General features: G+C 39.9%; 1 protein-coding gene across 1 annotated transcript in view; it reads left to right on the plus strand.

Annotated features, from left to right (window-relative positions):
• Positions 1-375: 375 nt before the first annotated feature.
• Positions 376-21,556, plus strand: part of mtr (5-methyltetrahydrofolate-homocysteine methyltransferase) — a 34,474-nt gene continuing 13,293 nt past the window's right edge. The window contains exons 1-27 of the mRNA XM_056366486.1: positions 376-532; positions 3,002-3,213; positions 3,609-3,698; positions 5,669-5,738; positions 5,861-5,953; positions 6,844-6,950; positions 7,414-7,473; positions 7,703-7,797; positions 7,931-8,031; positions 8,932-8,993; positions 10,471-10,538; positions 10,650-10,729; positions 11,364-11,476; positions 11,612-11,752; positions 13,349-13,534; positions 13,603-13,782; positions 14,203-14,319; positions 14,726-14,866; positions 14,947-15,036; positions 15,403-15,555; positions 16,422-16,529; positions 16,936-17,036; positions 18,225-18,292; positions 18,861-18,981; positions 19,319-19,400; positions 19,863-19,961; positions 21,389-21,464. Of these exons, the coding sequence (XP_056222461.1) occupies positions 490-532; positions 3,002-3,213; positions 3,609-3,698; positions 5,669-5,738; positions 5,861-5,953; positions 6,844-6,950; positions 7,414-7,473; positions 7,703-7,797; positions 7,931-8,031; positions 8,932-8,993; positions 10,471-10,538; positions 10,650-10,729; positions 11,364-11,476; positions 11,612-11,752; positions 13,349-13,534; positions 13,603-13,782; positions 14,203-14,319; positions 14,726-14,866; positions 14,947-15,036; positions 15,403-15,555; positions 16,422-16,529; positions 16,936-17,036; positions 18,225-18,292; positions 18,861-18,981; positions 19,319-19,400; positions 19,863-19,961; positions 21,389-21,464 (2,857 nt within the window). The 5' untranslated portion in view covers positions 376-489. The remainder of the gene's footprint in view (positions 533-3,001; positions 3,214-3,608; positions 3,699-5,668; positions 5,739-5,860; positions 5,954-6,843; positions 6,951-7,413; positions 7,474-7,702; positions 7,798-7,930; positions 8,032-8,931; positions 8,994-10,470; positions 10,539-10,649; positions 10,730-11,363; positions 11,477-11,611; positions 11,753-13,348; positions 13,535-13,602; positions 13,783-14,202; positions 14,320-14,725; positions 14,867-14,946; positions 15,037-15,402; positions 15,556-16,421; positions 16,530-16,935; positions 17,037-18,224; positions 18,293-18,860; positions 18,982-19,318; positions 19,401-19,862; positions 19,962-21,388; positions 21,465-21,556) is intronic.

The raw sequence follows: 21,556 nt of genomic DNA on the forward strand, positions 1-21,556 counted from the left end.
CTCAAGTATCAAAGTGGATAAATAAGGTATCATCAGAGAGACATTTATGGAAGCCCATTCTGCCATAATATAGAGAAAAAACATGAAAAGATAAAAAATAATGAAAATTACATTACAATTACATAAATCAAAAAACAAAACTAGTCCAAAATATTTAGTCATCATTGCATTACCTCATTTTTTAAATAATGTTATAGTGTGTTTTCCTAGATTAAAAGTTCGACTTAGACACGGTTTTTAAAGGAAAATATAAATCATGGAGCATGTGGTTTAGTTCTGTGGTTGGGGCACGTGACAAAATACAACACATCAGCGTTGTCATGAAGCTTTTATTGTGAATGTTTCAAGCCGGAAGTGCAGATGTCGCTGCCGGCAGGCTGGGAGCTGCAGAAATAAGAGCCGAGTTGTTGTAAAAGTCTGAGCTCAAAAATTAACAGTTTGGTCTTCAGACGGACTGTGGGACTGTTCTCAAGGCTGGCTCTTCACAAGATGGCTCCGACTAATGCCTTTCACCAGTACTCTTCAGACGCGGGTAAATACACTTAGCTTTCCCAATGTTAACTGTTAGCTTTTAGCCTTCTGCCTCATAGTTTCCAGCCACTTGTTACACCACGTGTGTGTACGTGTGTCAAGTTATACTGATTAACTAACATCAGTGTGTTACATGTAACAAGATGTAACAGGTCATTTTGTGTAGACTTAGCAATGATAGAACATGTATTGCTGCTAGTATGACAGAGCAGGTTAAGTGTGTAAGCTGGTCATGTAATAGAAACGCTCTTATGACCAGTATGGTGACAACTAAGCAAACAAGGGCAACCAGTCCACGGGCTGAGTGAGAAACAGTAGTTACTGGCCGTAACTCCAGTTCTATGAGTATGTGGGAGCCTTTTTATGGGCTTCACAATTGGCTAATTCCTTCAGGCTCCGCCTCAGAACCCTGATGGCCTGTCCAGACACAATGCCATTTGCTCTGAGCTGAGCTCAGGGCACTGTTGGGGGGGGGGCATAGTGCACAGTGCTGCATCCACGACTTTCACCTGCACTATGCATGGGCTCATGGTGCAGCACAGACCAGTGGAAATAATGGGATGCAATGGTGCTGTTGTTGATTTGTATCCGAATGCCCCATGAGACCTTTGAGATCTAGCAACAACACACTGTGGCCCCCTATAAAACCCCAGAACATATGCAGCCTCCTTGGCAACTCAGCAACATATACCAAAAAAGGGGGCCAGCTGGGCCTGCAGTTACACATGTACTCATAGTAACTGCTATTTCTTATATGCGCCGCCCTCTAGCGGACTTTGGTACTGGTTAACAGTAAGGTTAAGGCAATTAGGGATTGTTGTACCTCCAGCTGTATCTCAGCCTAGACTCCATTAGTCCAGCAAAATGACTGGCCGAGTGGCCCAAAGACACATACCCAGGCCTGGTATGTGTCCTCAGGTTCCAGAAATTATTGGGGTTGCACTTGTGGAGACACCGAAAACTGATAATCGCCAAGTTGTACATATGCTGCTCTTTTTATCTGGATCAATCTGTAAATACATGTGATAATTGCAAAGGTGCGTATGCTGAACAATCAAGGCCAAAGAAGCGCTTGCATTTTATAATGTAATCAGGCTGTGATTATAGGCAACACTATATAGATGAGTTGGGTATTTATTTACCTGTATAGGCTCCTCTTTACCGAGGTCATCCGGAAAGGGTGGGGGTGAGTCAGGTGGTGGGAGTGAGCTGGTCGTTGACTAGGCTAACTTTGGCTGGAGTCTTTATAACAACTTTGTTGCTGGTAACTTTACTTTTGTCTCCATGTCTGCCTTGGCGTCTGCAGCTTTTGTAGGCTGTGTTGCTGCTAGGGATGTCACGCTACCAGAAATGTAGTAGTCGATACCAATACCAGTGAAATTCCACAATTCTCGATACCTGTTTTGATACCACGGTAAAAAAAGTTGTGTGCCCGAACTTGTCGCCATCTTCCATTTGTTATTGCGGCTAGACTGCAGCCTGGTAGTGGATGTTCCTCATCCGACCACCTTAGTTGCTGCTGGTGTTCGACTTTGGCCTCCCCAACTAATTTTGATTATCCGTGTAATATTATCTGGGCAGGCAACACACAAGTGGGCTGAAGTTGTACAGCTGCGGGGGATGGTTAGACTAACCATCATAAATCCAATTTGTAATTTACTTAGCAGAGAGCAAAGCCGCCTTGGCCTGTAACAAATAAACATCTGACTTCTTGAGGCTTGCCATGCGGTCTACGGGCACAGGGCACACAGTACACAGTATGAGGGCTCCTCTGCTCCTCGCTACTGTGGGGAGGAAAAAAATGCCTTAAGCCAGAAGTGATAACCTTGGGCTGAAATGATGGGTGACGTCCCAGTTCCACCACACCCCTGTCCTTGCTGACGGACATGCAGAAGGAGTTTCACCGAGAGAGCACATAGATCCCCAGCCCTCTTAGCAGAAGCGAGCGCAGTCAGTTGAGCACAGTCTTGATCCACACCAACTCCAGGCCTGTGGGACCAGGTCCCACTGGGGAGCGGAACGGCTAGCGATGTGCTTCACCCTTCGGATCCTCGCAGGAAGCGTTTGACCAGTGGTTTTCTTTTTTTCATATTGTTCAGCCCTCAGCCTGAAGTAGCCGAGAATGGGATTGGAACCTGAACATTACGTTTGGGTGGAGGTGTAAATCCCCTCTCTTGCCCCATCGCTGAAAGATCAGTGTCCGTGCATACCCTGTCATCGCGTAATCTCTGACGTCACCGTTAAATACAGAAACAGCCACGCAGTCAGAGTGGTGACTGGCAGTCCTAGAGTTAAAAGGAGAAAAACAATTTTTACCAGAAGAATGGAACCAGTCACATTATTACTTCATTATTACTTAGTTGATAGTTAAGTTTTCAATTAAAGTGTTGTTGGTTATCAGCTGCTTGTATTTTTTGAAAAGTTGGTCTTACACTAAATGTATTTGAAAACTTACCCACTTTCTTTCTAGGATGCAGATGTCCATTAGAGTCTGAGCTACGAGCAGTGCTGCAGCAAAGGATTATGGTCCTGGATGGTGGGATGGGAACCATGATCCAGCAGCATAAGCTTGAAGAGGAGCATTTCAGGGGCGACGAGTTTAAAGAGCACCCGCTTTCATTGAAGGGCAACAACGACCTTCTCAGTATCACACAGCCAGATATAATTTACAAAATACACAAGGTAATTCACCCAAACAACTTTTTCTCACTTAGCTGTCGTGGTGTCAGTTCATATCAGTTTAGTCTGGGATTTTGAGATATTTGTGCAACCAAACCAATACAAATGAAATGATGAACTGAAATTGAATTTTGTTTGTGTTGCTTAAAATCAGTGTAAAATGACATTTGACAAACTCAAAGCCAACATGTTTTGCAGGAATAATGTTTTGTCGATGTTAATCTTGATAATCCACAGACCTCCCTGCGAACCACTGTGTACTAAAAGAATTGTCCTCATGAAAACTGTCCACAGTGATGTCTGTGGATCATCCAGAGTAACGGGGACAGTGTTTCTCGTAGTGGCTTGAATCTTGTCTGTTTTGGATGTACGTAACCTTTGCTCTCCTCTGTATAAAGGAGTACCTGCAGGCTGGGGCGGATATCATAGAGACCAACACATTCAGTAGCACTTCCATTGCTCAGGCAGACTATGGACTGGAGCACATGGTATGATGTCAACATTGTTAGACCAGCGTGGACTCATGTAGTTACGTAGTTGTAGAAACAAAGGTTAAATACACAGACTGACTGGTGTTAATTCATTAACTGCTGATGAATTCCCCCACTTCTACAAACAACTGTACACTCTTCACCTAGTTCTGTGTCTTTGCTTTTAACTGCACCTTAAACTACAACATCCTCTCAGCATTCAGCTGAGACAGCTTGTCTTAGTAAAACTCTTACCGTTATAAATGAACAGAGAAGACATGTATTTCTCCAATTTAAAGTATTTTACAATTTTTTTGGCTCTATTTTCACAACAAAGTGTCAATTTGCAAAACTCTTACCAGAAAATATAATTGGTAATATACTCACTCTACTAACTTTGGCCTAAGAAAGTCATATAACACATAATCAAATCATCTGTATTAAATTAGGTAATAATCACACAGTAATGTGTTACCTAGTTTCAAAACATTATATACTTACTGACCACATTATTAGGAACACCTGTACACCTGCTTATTCATACAATTTTCCAGTTAGCCAATCGTGTGGTGGCAGTGCAGTGTATAAACCTGCAGATACAGGTCAGGAGCTTCAGTTAATGTTCACATCAAACATCAGAATGGGGAAAAATGTGATCTCTAACACACTATAATGTAGGCAGATATAAGTTGTTGCTGCTGTATAGGTCTACATCAAGTTAAAGTCAACTTTATTGTCAATTCTGCTATATGTACAGGACATGTAGAGGACCGAATATGACGGCAGGAGACTGAAAAGGAATGGGCTGGGGTCACTTGCACTGCTGGTTCCTTTCCGGGCTGGGTGGGTGTTGTAAATGTCCAGGAGGGAGGGGAGTGAGGCACCGATGATCTTCCGGCTGTGCTGCTGGGTCTTGAGGTTTGAGCGAGCGCAGTGCAGCAGCTGTACTGGTCAGGATGTTCATCTGGGCCAGAATTCACAAAGCATCTTAAGACTAATAGTAGCTCCTAACTTGCAGATTTAGGAGAAACTCCTAAAAATAATGGGCGTGTCAGTCCTAACTTAGAGTCCTAATTTTTTTGACTAAGATCAATTCACAAAGTCACTTAGCACTAAAAGTAGCAGCTAACCCTGGGAGAAGTTAAAATTAGTCGAGAGACTCCTAACTCACTAAGACCAAATCACAAAGAATCTTAAAGGGCTGCTGTCATTCCACGTTGCAGTGTTTTGTAAACCTTACATGATGCTGAATTACTTAAAAGATACGACTCAATCACGAGGGAATTATGATCGTTGTGGAGTGTGTGAGAAGATGCAATAACATCTCCTACCAACCGAAACAACCCGATCAGTGCAGAAGTTAAGTGTTTGGCAATGCTGCTCTAGTTGGCAACAGAGAAAAGCCGATCTATTCACCAAACAATAAAGGCGCTCTGACCCGACATCATAAGACAATTCATACGACTTCTTTTTAGGTGTTCAACAGCTACAGAGAAATAAAGCAGATTCATGACAATGCCAGTCTACCTGGTGCGATCGGTGCCAGAGATGGAACGAATGTAAAAATTTTTGCACCACCAATGGAGGAGGAGGTATCTGTAAACAGGAAAATCACACCATCAACAAACAGGTTGTATTAGATGCTACCTATACAGTTCAGGATCAGGATTTACACACAATTCAAGGATCTTAATGGAGAGTGACCTGAGGCAGCTGTTTGAAAGGATCATATCCAAGCTGGATGTCAAAATGTTAAAATGATGAAATCCCCAGCAAGAATGAGAACTCCGTCAGGGTGGGCTGTCTGATGCTCACTGATGGCGTAGTAGTGTACAGGGGTTTTTGCATGTAGTTACCAAGTGACCAGATAAGACTATTTCCAGTTCAAGATAATCATAAAAATAATTATGTTGTTTGTCACAAGCTCATTTATCTTATTTAAAAAGTAAACCTCTGCTTTTGGTGGTGGTTGTGTGTTTGTGGTGCAGGCTTATCGACTGAACAGAGTGTCAGCGGAGCTGGCAAGAAGGGCAGCTGATGAAATTACCAAACAAACTGGTAAGCTGAGTTTTTAGCATTAGAGCACCATATCGCTTTCTGGTAGATAAACGTACAGTCCCTGACCCTCAGGGGAATTCCTTGTTCGTGTAGCTTCAACTGTAACCTGTGTCTGTTATCAGGCTGCAAACGCTATGTGGCTGGGGCAGTGGGTCCCACCAATAAAACCCTGTCTGTATCACCATCTGTGGAGAGACCGGACTTCAGGAACATCAGTAAGATGACTTACACATTTTTTATGTCTGTGCTTTTTCAGTGTATCCGCAGGTCCTGGAACATCTTAAAAACATTTGATTAACTTTCCTGAAGGTCTTAGCAGGTATTAAAAAGTATTATATTTAATTTACAGAAAATATAAATATTGTCTCTTGTGATACAATAAAAAATCATTTTAGGTCATATGGTCTCTACTGGTTTCCATCATACTTTCATAGGATAAGAAAGATAGGAAAGTTCATTCTATGTGATATTAAAAAGCCCTACATTTAACAACCTTTAACTGTGGCTACTATAAAGTTAAAAAAAAAAAGGAGCAGTGATAAATGAATGATTCAGTGACCAAGAGGTGGACAGGGGCCCTAAGACATACATATATTATTTACTGTTTTAGGGGCCATAGAATTTCTAGCAGCCATTCTGGAAAGTAAAAGAGACATGATGTATGTGTAATGTCAAATTTAACCTTTGCCCACCACGTGACCACAACAGTTGAGTTTGTCACTGGCTGTGTTTAAATGTCAGGGTATTGGTCATATGGTGGTTAGTTGTTTATTTGACCTCTTGCCCCTCCCTCACGTACCTTTAACCTATTAGAAACACGTGGACATCTATTTTCTATTCTCATACATTAGAAGAGTAGTCTCTTTGGTTTCACATCTGTAACAGAAAATTTCAATTTTCAATTCATAAACATGATACATGAAGTTTCTGACCATCTTCAGAAACAACTCTCAGTATTAAGCAGTTGACAACACCACTAATAACAACCTCAACATTAAACACAGAAATGAAATAACTCCTGTGTGTGTGTGTGTGTGTGTGTGTGTGTGTGTGTGTGTGTGTGTGTGTGTGTGTGTGTGTGTGTGTGTGTGTGTTTCTTCCCCAGAATTTGATGAGCTAGTAGAAGCCTACACAGAGCAGGTCAGGGGTTTATTAGATGGAGGAGCAGACATCCTTCTGGTTGAAACCATCTTCGACACTGCCAACGCTAAGGTAGCCCCATATAACTGATTTCATTATGTAACCAGGACCCGTATTCACAAAGCTGCTACTTCAACGGAGAAAATGCAACTTTGCAATGCTGACAACTTGGAGATATATAAGCCACTTGTAAGCTGATCTATTCACCAAACAATAAATGTCTCTGTGGACCCACATCATAGGACAATTCATACCATTTCCTTTAGATCTTCAACAACTACAGAGAAATGTTACATGTGTTTTTACCAGCACAGATGGTCTTTCATCAACCAGTCGCTGATATTTTCACTTTTCCTTAGTAAAAGTTGGTCTCAGCAGCTTTGTGAAGAGGATTTAGGAGAAAACGTTTAGTTAGAAGCTTTAATTGCGACTTAGGAGAACTCTTAGTGGTAAGATAAAATACTTTGTGAATATGGGCCCTGATGTTTTATGTACAGTGATTGGTGCATCTAATGATTTATTTTCCCTTATACAGGCTGCCTTGTTCGCCATCGACCTGCTGTTTGAAAGCAGCTATGAAAGAAAACCTATATTTGTATGTTTATTTTTTTTTATTATATTCAGACCATATTTTCCTCAATTTTGTTTATTTTGTTTTTTGTTTACAAAAAAAAGAAATTGTTCAAAAAAAAAAAAAAAAAAAGGATGGACATTTGGCCATTATGTCAGCTGTATTGGAGCTAACCAAGCATGATTGTGTTCTTTAGGGTTTAGTTGAGCTTATATTTAAATATTTCTTTTGCCCTCTCCCACTCACAATCTAGATCTCAGGGACCATTGTTGACCGGAGTGGAAGAACTCTGTCTGGTCAGACTGGAGAGGCTTTTGTAGTGAGTGTATCCCATGCTAAACCACTGTGGTGAGTTACTGAACCTCAAACCTAACTACACTTACTATGTCATATCATTGGAGTCTTGACAATAACACAACTGTGCCTTATTACTGGAATAAAGCCCCGTCTCTTACTGGTTTTGTCCCTCTGTATGTTGCAGTATTGGTCTGAACTGTGCTTTGGGTGCGACAGAGATGAGACCATTCATTGAGGCCATTGGAAAAAGCACCACAGCTTTCATTATCTGTTATCCTAACGCAGGTAACCCACAGTCTAACCAACTACATATCTTCAAATCCAGGCCTGAAACAGCTTATAGTTAAAATGTAATTACAAAGCACTCAAGGCTTCAATCCAGATTTTACATAAAAAAGATTTGGGTTCCTTTGCTCTGAGTGTATGATAGCAGGACTGATTACAGCAGATGAGCAGAGTGTACGAAGGCTGGAGTGTGCCATTATACAATCTTTCAGTGTTTAATGAATAAGTTAACAAGTTAAATAACAAATACAAATCAGAGATCAAGCAACTAAAAATGATAATTAGATTTGCCACTTAGATTAGGTAGTTGTGTGGTAACAGTTGGCACCTGCTGTTGCTCTGTGGGTTGAACTTCATTTTCTAATATGACACTGAGCAGATGTCTTTAAATTATTTAAGCCTTTTTAATCTTTATATACCATTCCATTTTAAAATTGAATTATTATTTGATCATTTCAAAACAGAATGACATATAAGTTGACTATTTTACCATTTAAATGCAACTGCAATAAATACAATGTAAATGTATTAATTAATTGTAATTTAACGTTGCATAAATCTATGATAAATCCATTGGCACACTCGAGGCTCCATAATAAATATTACTGACTTGAATATGGTACACATATAACCACCAAGCATGATTTACTTTATATTTCCACGTATTAAGGACTGAAACTTGTAAATACATTTTGGCACTCTTAGAAACAGCTTTCAATGTGTTCCTGTGTTCTACCACCAACACAAACTACAGCCTCAAACTGACCTTTTTCACACAGTTGAAATGATTCTGCTCGTATTTATAAGCAACTGTAGCACACAGGACCTTTGACATAGTTTAGGTTGCATTATGTATCATGATGTCATGAGCTGTGTGTGTGTTATCTTCTACTGATAAAGGTCTTCCCAACACATTTGGAGACTATGATGAAACTCCAGAAGTAACAGCCTCCAGTTTAAAGGTTCTCTTCTATTATTACTACTTGCATGCTGTGCTCCAGGTCTCATTCTCTACCCACACTCCCCATCACTCTGTAATGTCACACCTAAAAGCAAAATGCCACAAAAGTAGATTAAACTAAGCAAGTTTTCAAATAATCCACCACCAAAACAAGAAATTAATTTTTGCTGTTTTTCTTAGAATGGGATGAGAGGATGGATATTAATATCATATTCGTGTGTTATGTACAGAGCTGGAGTCAGCAGGGCTTCACAATGCATATGCGAGTTAAAATTTTACGTGGTCACATTCGTACATGCTGATCATTAGTTTTGGTGCACCCCCAGCACAGTTACTTTGTTAGCTACTGGGGTTGAAACTAGTGCTTTTTCTTCTTCACTGGCTCAATTGGTCTTTTCTTACCTGTACTTTCATCATTACGCTTGTACACCCAAAATGAGGGGAGGATGGAGGAGGCTGGTGGAGAGAGAGTGCCAACGACAGGTCAGACACACCTGATGATGAGACTTCCAAGTGCACACTGAGCCAGTGAAAAAGAAAAATTACTACCTTCGACAGCAGTGGTCAATGCAGTACCTGTGGTTATGGAATGCTATTCTGAGTGTGTATTATAGGCCTTGTGGCCCGTTCATTGCAGGCAACTAGCCAACAGACTAAGCTAGTTCCTGGGTCAACACAGTATAAGCTTGAACCTTTTAAGATGCACAATAGTAAGAAACACAAAACCAGCAGGGACTGATGCATCAACCCCTTCCCACTTGTTTCCAGTGGTTAGATGAGAGTAATCGCTCAGTGGGGGAGAATGAAATGATCATCAAGTTCAACACTGCCTGTAAGACAGTGAAAGAGGAACTCCCATTATGTGCTGGTGCTGTGGTACTCGGGACAGATCCAACACACTAAACTGAACAAAGTGAATTTTTGTTGTGTGTTGCTGTGTGAAGTCTGGACTCTATATTTTTGGTGAATTAAAGACATACATGTATGATGTTGTAAAGAACATTTTTTTTTGTTGGGTGTGGTTTTACATTGTAACTCCAATACACTGATTACCTCTGCCAAGTTTTCACCCGTGTATGTCCCGTGAAAGGTTTTAGTTTTATATGTTTGAGCTATTACATGTCTAAGACTGGAAGCAGTCTTTATGCTAAGCTAGGCTAACCACTTCCTGACTCCAGCTCTGTACTTAACGCACAGACATGAGGTTCTCAGAAAGAAAGCAAATAAGCATATTTTCCTACATTAAATGATTGTAAACTTAAAGTCAAGCATTTCATAATGGCGTTATACTTTTATCTGTTCTTTTCTTTATTCCTTTCTGTGTGTATTGTCTCTGTGTTGGTTTATAACATACACAATTTTCTTGAAAAAGACATTGGTCTCAAAGACCATCCTGGTTAAATGAAATTTAATTTCAAAATGAAAAAAATAAAACTGCATCATTGCTGCAGCTAAGTTTCTGTGTCTTTTGTCTACAGGAATTTGCTAGAGATGGACTAGTGAATATTGTGGGAGGCTGTTGTGGGACGACTCCAGGACACATCAGGTCACTGTCATGTTTCTGACAAGTCTCTTTCTGACATTAAGTTAACTTAAGTTTCATACAATTTTTAAGATTTAAAATGATTTGTCTCTCCCCTCCTTCATGCTCCTACAGAGCCATACATGAAGCAGTTAGAAACTGCAAGCCAAGAGCTCCTGCTGCTGACATTTATCAAGACTACTTGCTGCTGTCAGGTATGATAACTCCTGTTACCATCTGCGGAGTCTGTAGTGAAACTTGATAGAAAGATAATGCTAATACATGTGAGTATAATTTTTAGTGACTTTTACCTGTTTAAACTAGTAAAGACATAGTTGATCAGGTTGTCGATAAATATATAAAAAAAATATTGACTTACATTACCGTAAGTTCTCAGTGATTTATTTATTTACCTTAACCACATAGAGAACAAAGGCCCTTTTTGGAAACAGGCTTAGATTAATGATAGACCTTAGTGTGTGAGGTTTTGTAGCTTATGTTTCTGCTTGCTGTTGATGCAGATTTAGCACCTCTGTGTTTGCCTGATTTTGATCATTTCAGTATAATGTGGTTTGGCAAATGTCCACATACAGGCTTATTCAGATCTTTTGACCAGCTTTCACAGTCATAGTTTGCTCAGTGAAAAATAAAGAAAATATAATCATGTATGTGTAATGAGTAAAAAGTCTCTGTCTGCTGAAGAAAACCATTAGATGCAGTTACCTGCTCCAGAAACAGCTAATAAGTGGACCCTGGGTTAATTGTTTCTGTCAAAGAGCTCCTTACCTCTGCTTATTCTTATCCAAATTACAGGATGTCAGTGAGATAAAATGTCTGTTTGATTTAAAGGTTTAGAGCCATTCAGGATCGGCCCTTATACCAACTTTGTAAACATTGGAGAGCGATGCAATGTGGCTGGGTCACGCAAATTCGCCAAGTTGATCATGGCAGGAAACTATGAGGTGAGACAGAATTTCAGAAAAAATATTTTTTTTATGTATTCATTTATTTCAGAGTTTGCGGTCAAAGCATGAGCAGAGGAGAAACTCAATATTGCAATTAACTGTTTGGTGTGTGCTTCCCTCTTTGTTTTCCAGGAGGCACTAAGTATTGCTAAGGCCCAGGTGGAGATGGGGGCCCAAGTCCTGGATTTAAACATGGATGAGGGGATGCTTGAAGGGCCTACAGCCATGGCTCGATTTTGTAAACTCATTGCCTCTGAGCCAGACATTGCCCGGGTAAGATTTAAAGGCATTTGAAATGAACACACACAATTTCTCAAGAAGATATTTTCGGCCATGTTATTATAGGCCATGTTATTATATCGTATTGGGTATATTGCAATATTGTTATATTATTATAGAATCATATATTACAGAAAATAGAATGAAAGTATACTAGATCATTCAAGTATTTTGTTACAAGGACAGAAATACTCTAGCACCCAGTTTGACATCTTGCACGTTGCAGATTGTGATTGAAAGAGATGTCAATATCACTAAATTTTGTATTCTTTAATTCAGCCTCACACATTTCATTTTCTTTTGTGCAGTCACACAGCTGTATGGATGTAGCAGCAAGAAACAGAATAGAAAGAAACAAACGTGTGCAGCTGTGCACAAGCAAAGTTGACCCATCCAGAATGTAGCTGTATGTCTACGCAGAAAATATTTAAATTCTACAGTCGTCCTTCTCACACATGTCTGATGGAACAGATACACTTCTGTTTTAATCAATCGAGCTGTCCACACAGACTGTAGCAGCTTATGTTTTACTCCAACTACATGCATGAACCAAAGCGTATTTTTAGGCTTTAGGTCTGTTTTCTTTAGTGCTTTTGTCTTGGCTTCTGAGCGCTGCCAACACCCAGGTGACATGCACTCAATGCTGTGCCTGAAGGCATCCTGTGCAGACACAGATGGAGCACTGTAGCTGCTGCCATGATGAGCAACGGAGCTCCGATACTATGATTCACCATGGCAACAGAAAAATAAAGAGCAGAGGCTCCATTTAAATCCAGTGGAGCTAGAAACATTAATGTGTGACATTAAAAACACAACAGAAGTGAAAGAACCGTCTAAAGCTTCACAGAGATTTTATTTGTTTGTTTACAGTGATTAATGGACAGAAAATGTTTCGGTGAAGGGGAACTGATTAACAACCTGGCTGTTGTGTTAATGTCACAGTGTGAGAAAGACAGACAGTATAAGTATAGATCTATATATTTTAGCTGAGCTGAGGGTGAATCCACCATTTGGAATATTTGAACGTGTGGACAGAGATCACTGTCTTTGTACTTGCTTTGATGACTGATTCTTAAAAGAAGTTCAGATAGTAAGTAATGAGAAGCTGAGGATAACAAACTAATATCCAACAGGGATTTTGTTCTTCCTCTCCTGACACAAATGTCTGTAAATCACTGAGCTCCTCTATGATATGGACTAAAAGAATGAAGTGCAGTGCTGTGTCAGACAGCTCCTTCAGACTAGTGTTTATCAGCCCAGAGCTGCTGCCTGTATGACTGCAGAGTTCATGTGGGGATAGACAGACTAGTTAAAAATTGGTACTTGTTTTTTACATCAGAAACTTACATCACAAAAACACAAACTTGCAGCAGAGTCTCCAAATGTATCATTTGTAAACTATTTTTTTGTGTTCACTCTGATCTTTCACAGTGTTCTCCATCACTTTCAGTTGTTTGTTCACATTTTATTTTCCTTTTTGTTTTCTCTTGAAAATGCCTTAAGTTAGCACATGAACTTCTCAATAACAAGACTGTTAATTAACCTGCTCAGTAAATCAGAGGAGACTGAACCTCTCCTCCTCCTCCCCAGGTTCCTCTATGTATTGACTCCTCTAACTTCTCTGTGATTGAGGCTGGGTTGAAGTGCTGTCAGGGGAAGTGTATAGTCAACAGTATCAGTCTGAAGGAAGGAGAGGAGGAGTTCCTGCTCAGAGCTGCTACTGTGAAGCGCTACGGAGCTGCTGTGGTGGTCATGGCCTTCGATGAGGAGGGGCAGGTGAGGAGACAAACAAACACTCTATCACACACAAACTTGCATGTCGATCATTGTTTTTTCCTCTCCAGGCCACAGATACAGACCGCAAAGTGGAGATCTGCAGTCGAGCCTACGAGCTGCTGGTCAGCAAAGTGGGCTTTGACCCCAACGACATCATCTTTGACCCCAACATACTCACCATCGGCACAGGCATGGAGGAACACAACAACTATGCTGTCAACTTCATCAGGGCTACCAAGCTTATCAAAGTAATGCACTTGTCACTCACAATGCAAATATGTAATAATGCAAATTCAACCGATGCTTACAATATTTGTGAGAATTTTCAGTTTTATCCATCCGTCCCTGTACCTTCACACGAAATGGTCAAAGTTTAGCAGTCACTTACAAACTACTAACTACTGTTTACCAAATATAAGAGGAATGCTCATGAATTCATTTACTTTAATTCATATATACACAGAAAAATAAAACGAATGCTCTTAAACTTCAATAATTTTCAAACGATTAAAAGTGAGTGCTTTAAACAATTGCTACTTTTAGCTGACTTTCAACTGATTGGACTTGAATTGAAAATTGTAGTTTGTATAACACAATAACCAGCTCCAGGTGGACTGCATCATTCAGTGTGTGTGTGTGTGTGTGTGTTTGTGTGTGTCTGTGTGTAGGAGACCTTACCAAAAGCCAGGGTGAGTGGAGGTCTGTCCAACCTCTCCTTCTCCTTCAGAGGAATGGAGGTCATCAGAGAAGCTATGCATGGAGCGTTTCTTTACCACGCTATCAAGGTAAACACTGACGCACAACTTTCCATCCACACACATTGTAATAGCTGAGATCTGTGAACGTGGTGACAGAGTCAGATCAGTCAAGAAACTGAAGTAGTCAGACAGGTTGAAAATAGTTTATCCAAACCACTTTATGTGGAGGTCAAACTGATCGTGAGCTCACGTGAAGTGAACAGGAAAACAAAAAAAAAAAAAAACAGAAAGTACAGAAGGTCAAAGTTGAAGCAGGAAGTTGGTCTGTTAACGATGATGAATGTCTACAACAGACATTTTAATGAACTTGGTGAGTGTAATTTGAAAGCTCTGAAATTATGACTCCACATATAATAAACTGCAATGATCCTTTAAGATTGTAGTAGAGTTGGAAGCCTGTCTTTAAATAAGAACCCTCACACTCCTGTCCCAGGATGGTATGGATATGGGGATAGTGAATGCTGGGAACCTGCCGGTGTACGATGACATCAATAAAGAGCTGCTGCTACTATGTGAAAACATCATCTGGAACAGAGACACTGGTGCCACTGAGAAACTACTGGCCTACGCACAGGTACACGTATGAACAGCACACTGAGCTGATGTTGCTTCAGTTTGGTTAACAGGTGTTGACGTTACGACTCTTGTTAATAGAACAATGTGAAAGGAGGGAAAAAGGTGGTTCAGACGGACGAGTGGAGAGAAGAAAATGTGGAGGAGAGACTGGAGTACGCTCTAATCAAGGTAAAATATCTGATGATTAGATTAGATTCGTTTAGGAAATGTGAAAAAAGTGAAGGGGTCTGAATATTTTCGGAATTCAGAGATAACACAGTTTTGCTCCTGTGGGAGATGTTCACAAGGTTGCACTCGGTTGCTTACATGGATAGTTGTGTAACAAATGAAAAAATAAGGTTAGAGAAGTTCAGTCGTTGGCTGGACAAATGGATGGACACATGAAGGATTAATGAGTTTACAACTACTCTCTGGACTCTGATTCAACTCATTTCAGTCACTAAATATATTGGCTCTCAAACAGAAATGATTTTAGCTCAGGGTTTTTGCTGTACCCGTACGTGCTTTCACCCAACTTGTAAACTCGCTGTGCAGGGAATAGAGAAGTATGTCGTGGAGGATGTGGAGGAGTGTCGCTCTCAGGTTGACCGCTACACTCGACCCCTTCACATCATCGAGGGCCCCCTTATGAATGGCATGAAGGTGGTGGGGGATCTCTTTGGAGCTGGGAAGATGTTCCTGCCACAGGTAGGTTGATACTAATTCCATTTTTTTTTCCTGTGTCCTTCTTGCATTGGTCTTTTTCCATCAACATGTCCTGGACCGTTATTGTTTGTTTCTTTTTCTGTTTCTTTTCCTCTGGTTGGCTGTTTAACCGGTTAATGCACTCCTCGTGTCAGAGTGAAGATGGATTCTAATAGATTTACATACATTTAGATTTACATAGATTACATTTACATAGTCTACAACTCGTACAGGATTGACATTGATATCCGTGTTTCAGAGTAAAAACTCACGTAATTAGCAGGCTCAAATTACATATTTTGTTCTTGTTATTTCCAATATTTTGCTGGTTCATAGAAAATATGTCAGCTCTGTTTTTGTTTTTGTTATTCCTCTGATTTTTAAACTTTGACTTTGGGAATAACGAAAATCAAAGTTAAGTTCCATTGTTCCAGGACTTGTTACTTTTGAACACCTGGATGTCGACACTGACCCACGTCTTATATTTCCAGATGTTAACTGCCCTTCTTCTATGACACTACATTACTTTTTGTAACGGGATTTACCCCAAAATGATGAAAATGAAATGGGATTTCTTTTCCTCAGGAAAGTCCTTACAGACAATAAACATATACAATATATGTATATGCTGAATATATGTATGTATATGTGTATGTACTGTATATATGTGTGTGTATATATATGCTGCAAATCATATATTAATTATTTCAACAGTGCCCCAAATTTCATTAAAATCATACAGAAATATCTCACCTACCACTTAAATTTTGGATTAAACGAAGCAATGGTCACCACTGTCTTTCAGCATTTAAAACTACTGTAATAAAACCAAAGAGGCACTGAAGTTACAAGTCCTTGTGTGTTTCCAGGTGATCAAGTCGGCCCGTGTTATGAAGAAGGCAGTGGGCTATTTGATTCCTTTCATGGAGAAGGAGAGGGAGGAGATGATGGCATCGTCAGGGTCAACTGAGGAGCTGGTCAGTCTCAGCTGAATATGAAGATATTTCCATGAACATTTAAGAATATCTTTTCACAGGATATCTGTGAGACAAGTGTGTGTAATAACCTGCGTGAACAAAGAACATGACACACAGAGTGTATAAGAGTGAAATCTTATACAAATTATACAAATGAATTAAAAGCTATTTTTAACGCTATGTGTTTTTAGCAGAAAGAAGTGGTGTGGATTGTGAACAGTAGTTTCTTCCACAGCCATGATGGAAAATAAGCAGTCACACTTTTAGAAGTATGAAAACAGCTTTTTTTCCTGAACTAAATATGCACCCCATAGAAACAAATGACACCACACACAAATAAAAAACAGCCAGTTCAGTCTGTTCTGTGGTCGTACACTTCCCCTGTTGTTTTCTTCTTGGTGTGCAGGATCCCTATCAAGGCACCATAGTTCTGGCTACAGTGAAGGGAGACGTCCACGATATTGGCAAAAACATCGTTGGTGTGGTGCTGGGTTGCAACAACTTCAGGTGAAACTGGTGTGCTACTAACTTTGAATGGTTTACCGTCTGAAATTCTTCACAAAGCATTAGGTTCTTTTTCCACCACACCCTTCCCAGTATATTCAGTCAGTGAGCTGCACTTTTCCTCACAATGCATTGTAAATAACAGCAAATACATTTGTTGCTGACTGGAATTAACATTTAAAACAACCAGTCAGAAAGCAGAACTTGTTAGTCTGCTGTTATTAACAGTGTGTGATTGCACATCAAGAGCCTCCACTCATCATATAGATGGTCTCTGAAGTTCACACGTACAGCTCCTCTGGGTGCATGTGTCAGAGCACTACCAGTGGCACTGACAGTATTTCACTGAACAGCTTAGATAATTAACCAGGAGTGAAGAAGCAGTGTTGCCAGGCCCTGGGCACCACCCCAACACTATTACACAGCAAATTAGTGCCATTAAACAGCTGTTTGTGTGTGTGTGTGTGTGTGTGTGTGTGTGTGTGTTTATTAACTAACAACATATGTGGGTTTATCCTTACCTTCTGTAATATAGAGCAGGTTGGAGTGCACTTCATGGTTATGTCACTGCCGTAGCGAGCACACTGTGGTGGCAGAAAAACAGTTGAAACAAGTGGAGGGAAAAGAATCTCAGGGATAAAGGGAAAAAAAGTTTGAAAAAAATTTTTTACTGGTGGATGTCAGAATAGGAATGTAAAAGGGTGATGCTCTTTAAAGAATACTATCATTGAAGATACCCTCTTTGAAGCAAATGCAGATGTTTATGTTTACAAGCCATTAAAGGTACTGACTGCATTGATGAAATCTCCACAGTTCATCACACACAAACAAAAACAATCACATAGTTAATAAAGATTGAATAATAATGATTCAAATCTTTAAATGAAAAGTGATTTTGGCTTTCAAATCTTCTGTTCAATGTTCGTCTCATATAGAAAGAGACATTATACATTGATTGATTGCAATTGATTGGTTTTTGTCCTGCACCATGTGGTACCCAGCCTTTATAGGCTTATAAGATACTAGACAACAGCCACTATCTGCCTGCCTCAGTTGCCAGTGGCACTGTATAACTGTATAACCCAGCACAGATGGACCTCTGTCACAAAAAATACAAGGCTTTGATGTTATTTCAAATAAATACGTCAGTTATATCGAAGAAATGATTTGGGGGTGGTTGTTCTCTTTCAGAGTGATTGACCTGGGCGTGATGGTTCCCTGTGATCGGATCCTTAGAGAGGCCATTACACGGAAAGCAGGTACAGTACACTGCTTAGGTTCCATGTTGTCAGTGGGAAATGTTGACGGAACATATTTAAATGAGCAAACTCATAGATATATCTTAGAAATATCATAGATATCATATTTCATATAAATGATTCATTCAGCGGATCATCATTCAAATATAATGGTAGTGAAAGACAGAGCTCTTGGATGTGAAGATGAAAATAAAACATTGTGTTGCGTTCAAAGGCTCATCGTTGATTTTCGTAAAGTTCAAGCTTCAGCTTTCTTGTTATTTCCACACATACACATGTCGCACATACAGGGCAACAATGTCGTTCTTCGTGGATCACAATGCAACACAAAACGGACGAGTAATATGTGTACAAAACAATAACAACTGCAAGAAAAAAGTGGTAGCCTAAAACAGTTATTTACTCTACCCCCCAAACCATTGCATATACTCTTTTTATGTTTTTCATATTAGCCTGGGCATCTATGTGCCAATGCTAATTATTCAAACTATTGCTGCTGTATTAATTCTTCTTCTCTTATGATAGCAGTAGCAGTAATATTGGCTGTGAATTATGTCTGTTCTTGCAGATATCATTGGTTTGTCTGGTCTCATCACTCCCTCTCTGGATGAGATGATCTACGTGGCCAAAGAGATGGAGAGACTGGGGATGACAACACCACTGCTGATTGGAGGAGCCACCACATCAAAGTAATGCAAACACAAACAGGCATAAATCCATGATAAGGGGGAAATACACCTCACTGATCAACAAACATTTGCAAAAAGCAGCTTGTTATGATGTGCATCGCAGGAGACCTGAGGCTGTCTGTACTCTCCAGACACCCACACAGGATGGGATAAGTGGTGCTTATGTGTAATGTTTCTCTAAAACATCACACAATGTAATGTGTACTTTCAGAGAAATATATCCGTTATATAGAATTAGGCTATTAGTAAATAGTACCTCTGCTGGTCATTATAAAAGGAAGCTAATATCTTGCAGTGCTCTCTTGGGTTTCAAACATTTGTGTTTTGTATTTGACAGGACACACACAGCAGTGAAGATCGCCCCCCGCTACAGTTGTCCTGTTATCCATGTTCTGGATGCCTCCAGGAGTGTGGTGGTGGTCAGTACATCTACCTGAGCTCTGTGAATCTTTTTAGGGTCTTAACTCTTTTTCTCAATTCTTTGGGCCAGAGAGAAACACATAGCATTCATTTAAAATGAATCAATATGTCTTTGATAACAGGCTACAAAAAATATCCCATCAAGACAAAATAAAAACTTGTTTTGTTAGGAAATCCTTTTAAAAACCCAAAACAAAAAGTTGTTCATTGCCAGCAGTCTAACACATGGCACCACATTTCACTGAAATCTCTTTATTAGAACTCCAAATCACAAACAAAGGAGAGTCAAGGTCAGAATCTCCTCAGGAGTTATTGATCTCTTATTGTATGTGATGGTCGGAGAGTTGACATGAGTTGATGTGGCCACAGATATGAGAGAGGTTTGAGCTGACTCTGACTTGAGTCTGATTGGTCCAAACTACAGTGTGTTTTATGCCCCACTTGTTTGCCCTGTCTGTCAGTGTTCCCAGTTGCTGGATGAGACAATGAGGGAGGAGTATTTTGAGGACCTGAAAGAGGAGTATGAGGAGATCAGGCAGGACCACTATGACTCTCTGAAGGTAAGAATGGCTGGTAGAAACTAGGGGACACTACCCATGGTTTAAAAGTGTTTTCCTGGATCCAGTGACCCACATAGGTGACCTTCTTTGAGATCAGTGTTGTATCGCTATGTACCTTTATCACAAGTAAATACAGACTGGTAGAGTCAGACAAATCCAGACAAATTAAAACACACCTGAGCCCCTGTACACATCTGCAAGACATATATATACATATGCAATTTCACACAGGCGCATTTATGGTAGTTTTTTTTACAAATTGAAGTATTTATTGAATTCAATATCATTTTGCATAAAGAATTCAAGTGATAAAAATTATAAATTTGTTGCTATTAAGTCTGCATGCATACTGCATGTTAAGTGAAAATGTGCTGCTGGAAGAAGCGGCTTAATAAAGGTGATTTTTTTTCTTTTCAACAAACTATCTGATTAAAGGATGATCTGGTGTTACGGTATTCTGTATTTTTCTTATTTTGAAATCCCATGAAAAGACCCAAACCATCAATGTCTTAGTCCATATCTCTATGCTTTCCTACTTCTCAACTCTGACTGGTTCTCAGCCCTAACGCCTTTGGTTCCGGCTGAAGATGTAAATCTTTAAACACATCTCAAAAATATAATTTTTATAAAAAGGATCAGTACTTTTCTAAAACTGCACACTGACATTTTTGTGTTATATTCTTTTCAGAGAATTTGACCTTTATGCTGGAGCCAGATATAGCCTACATTCCAAAGTAACAGTCAAGAGTGTGTGTGTGTGTGTTAATGTTGATGAAGGAACATGTCACCCAGTGCAACAGTGTGACTCACTGATGTGTTTTTAATAGTCTTTGGAAACAATGGAGCTCTGTGGCTCAGAGGGATCAGATATATCAGGTTGTGATACACATACAGTACTTGTTAGTAGGAAACCTTCACTGATGGTTTGACTGCACATGAGATCTCCAGACAGTAAGAAAATGTGGAATATCACCAGATATTCCACAAGGATGGAACTGCACACTGGACCTGTATAGTGGCAAGACAAAGTGTGTGAACCCTTTAGAATGACCCGTTTTTCTGCATTAGTTGACTATAAAATATGATCCGATTTTCACCTAAGTCACAAGTATAGATAAATACAGTATAGATAAGCTAACAACACACTAACAATTATATTCTTTGGTGTCAAACATCCATAGTGCTGGTGGAAAAAGTAAGTGAACCCTTGCATTTAGTAACAGGTCGAACATCACACCAGCTCTTCCGGTAGCTGCTGATCAGACTGCGACCAATGTCCAGACTTGTTTTTTTGTAGTTTGATGGATGTGTGTTTGTACATGTATTTTCATGTAAAGCACACAGAGTTTAGTAGTAATGAAATGTACTAAATAAATAAAATCGCCTTCTCTTCCTCTTCATCTTCCATCTCCGTCTGTTGCCTTCAGGATCGTCGGTATCTGTCTCTGTCCCAGGCCAGAGAGAAGGCGTTACATATAGACTGGCTCTCTCTGCCCAGACCAGGTGAGTTTGTACAGGTGAATGAATTCCAAAATCATTAAAGACATATTCTGCCTCAAATTCACTGATATACTTTCAGTCTGTCATGCTAATCT

Source organism: Seriola aureovittata, chromosome 21 (genome assembly GCF_021018895.1).
Source record: "Seriola aureovittata isolate HTS-2021-v1 ecotype China chromosome 21, ASM2101889v1, whole genome shotgun sequence".
NCBI classification, from domain to species: domain Eukaryota; kingdom Metazoa; phylum Chordata; class Actinopteri; order Carangiformes; family Carangidae; genus Seriola; species Seriola aureovittata.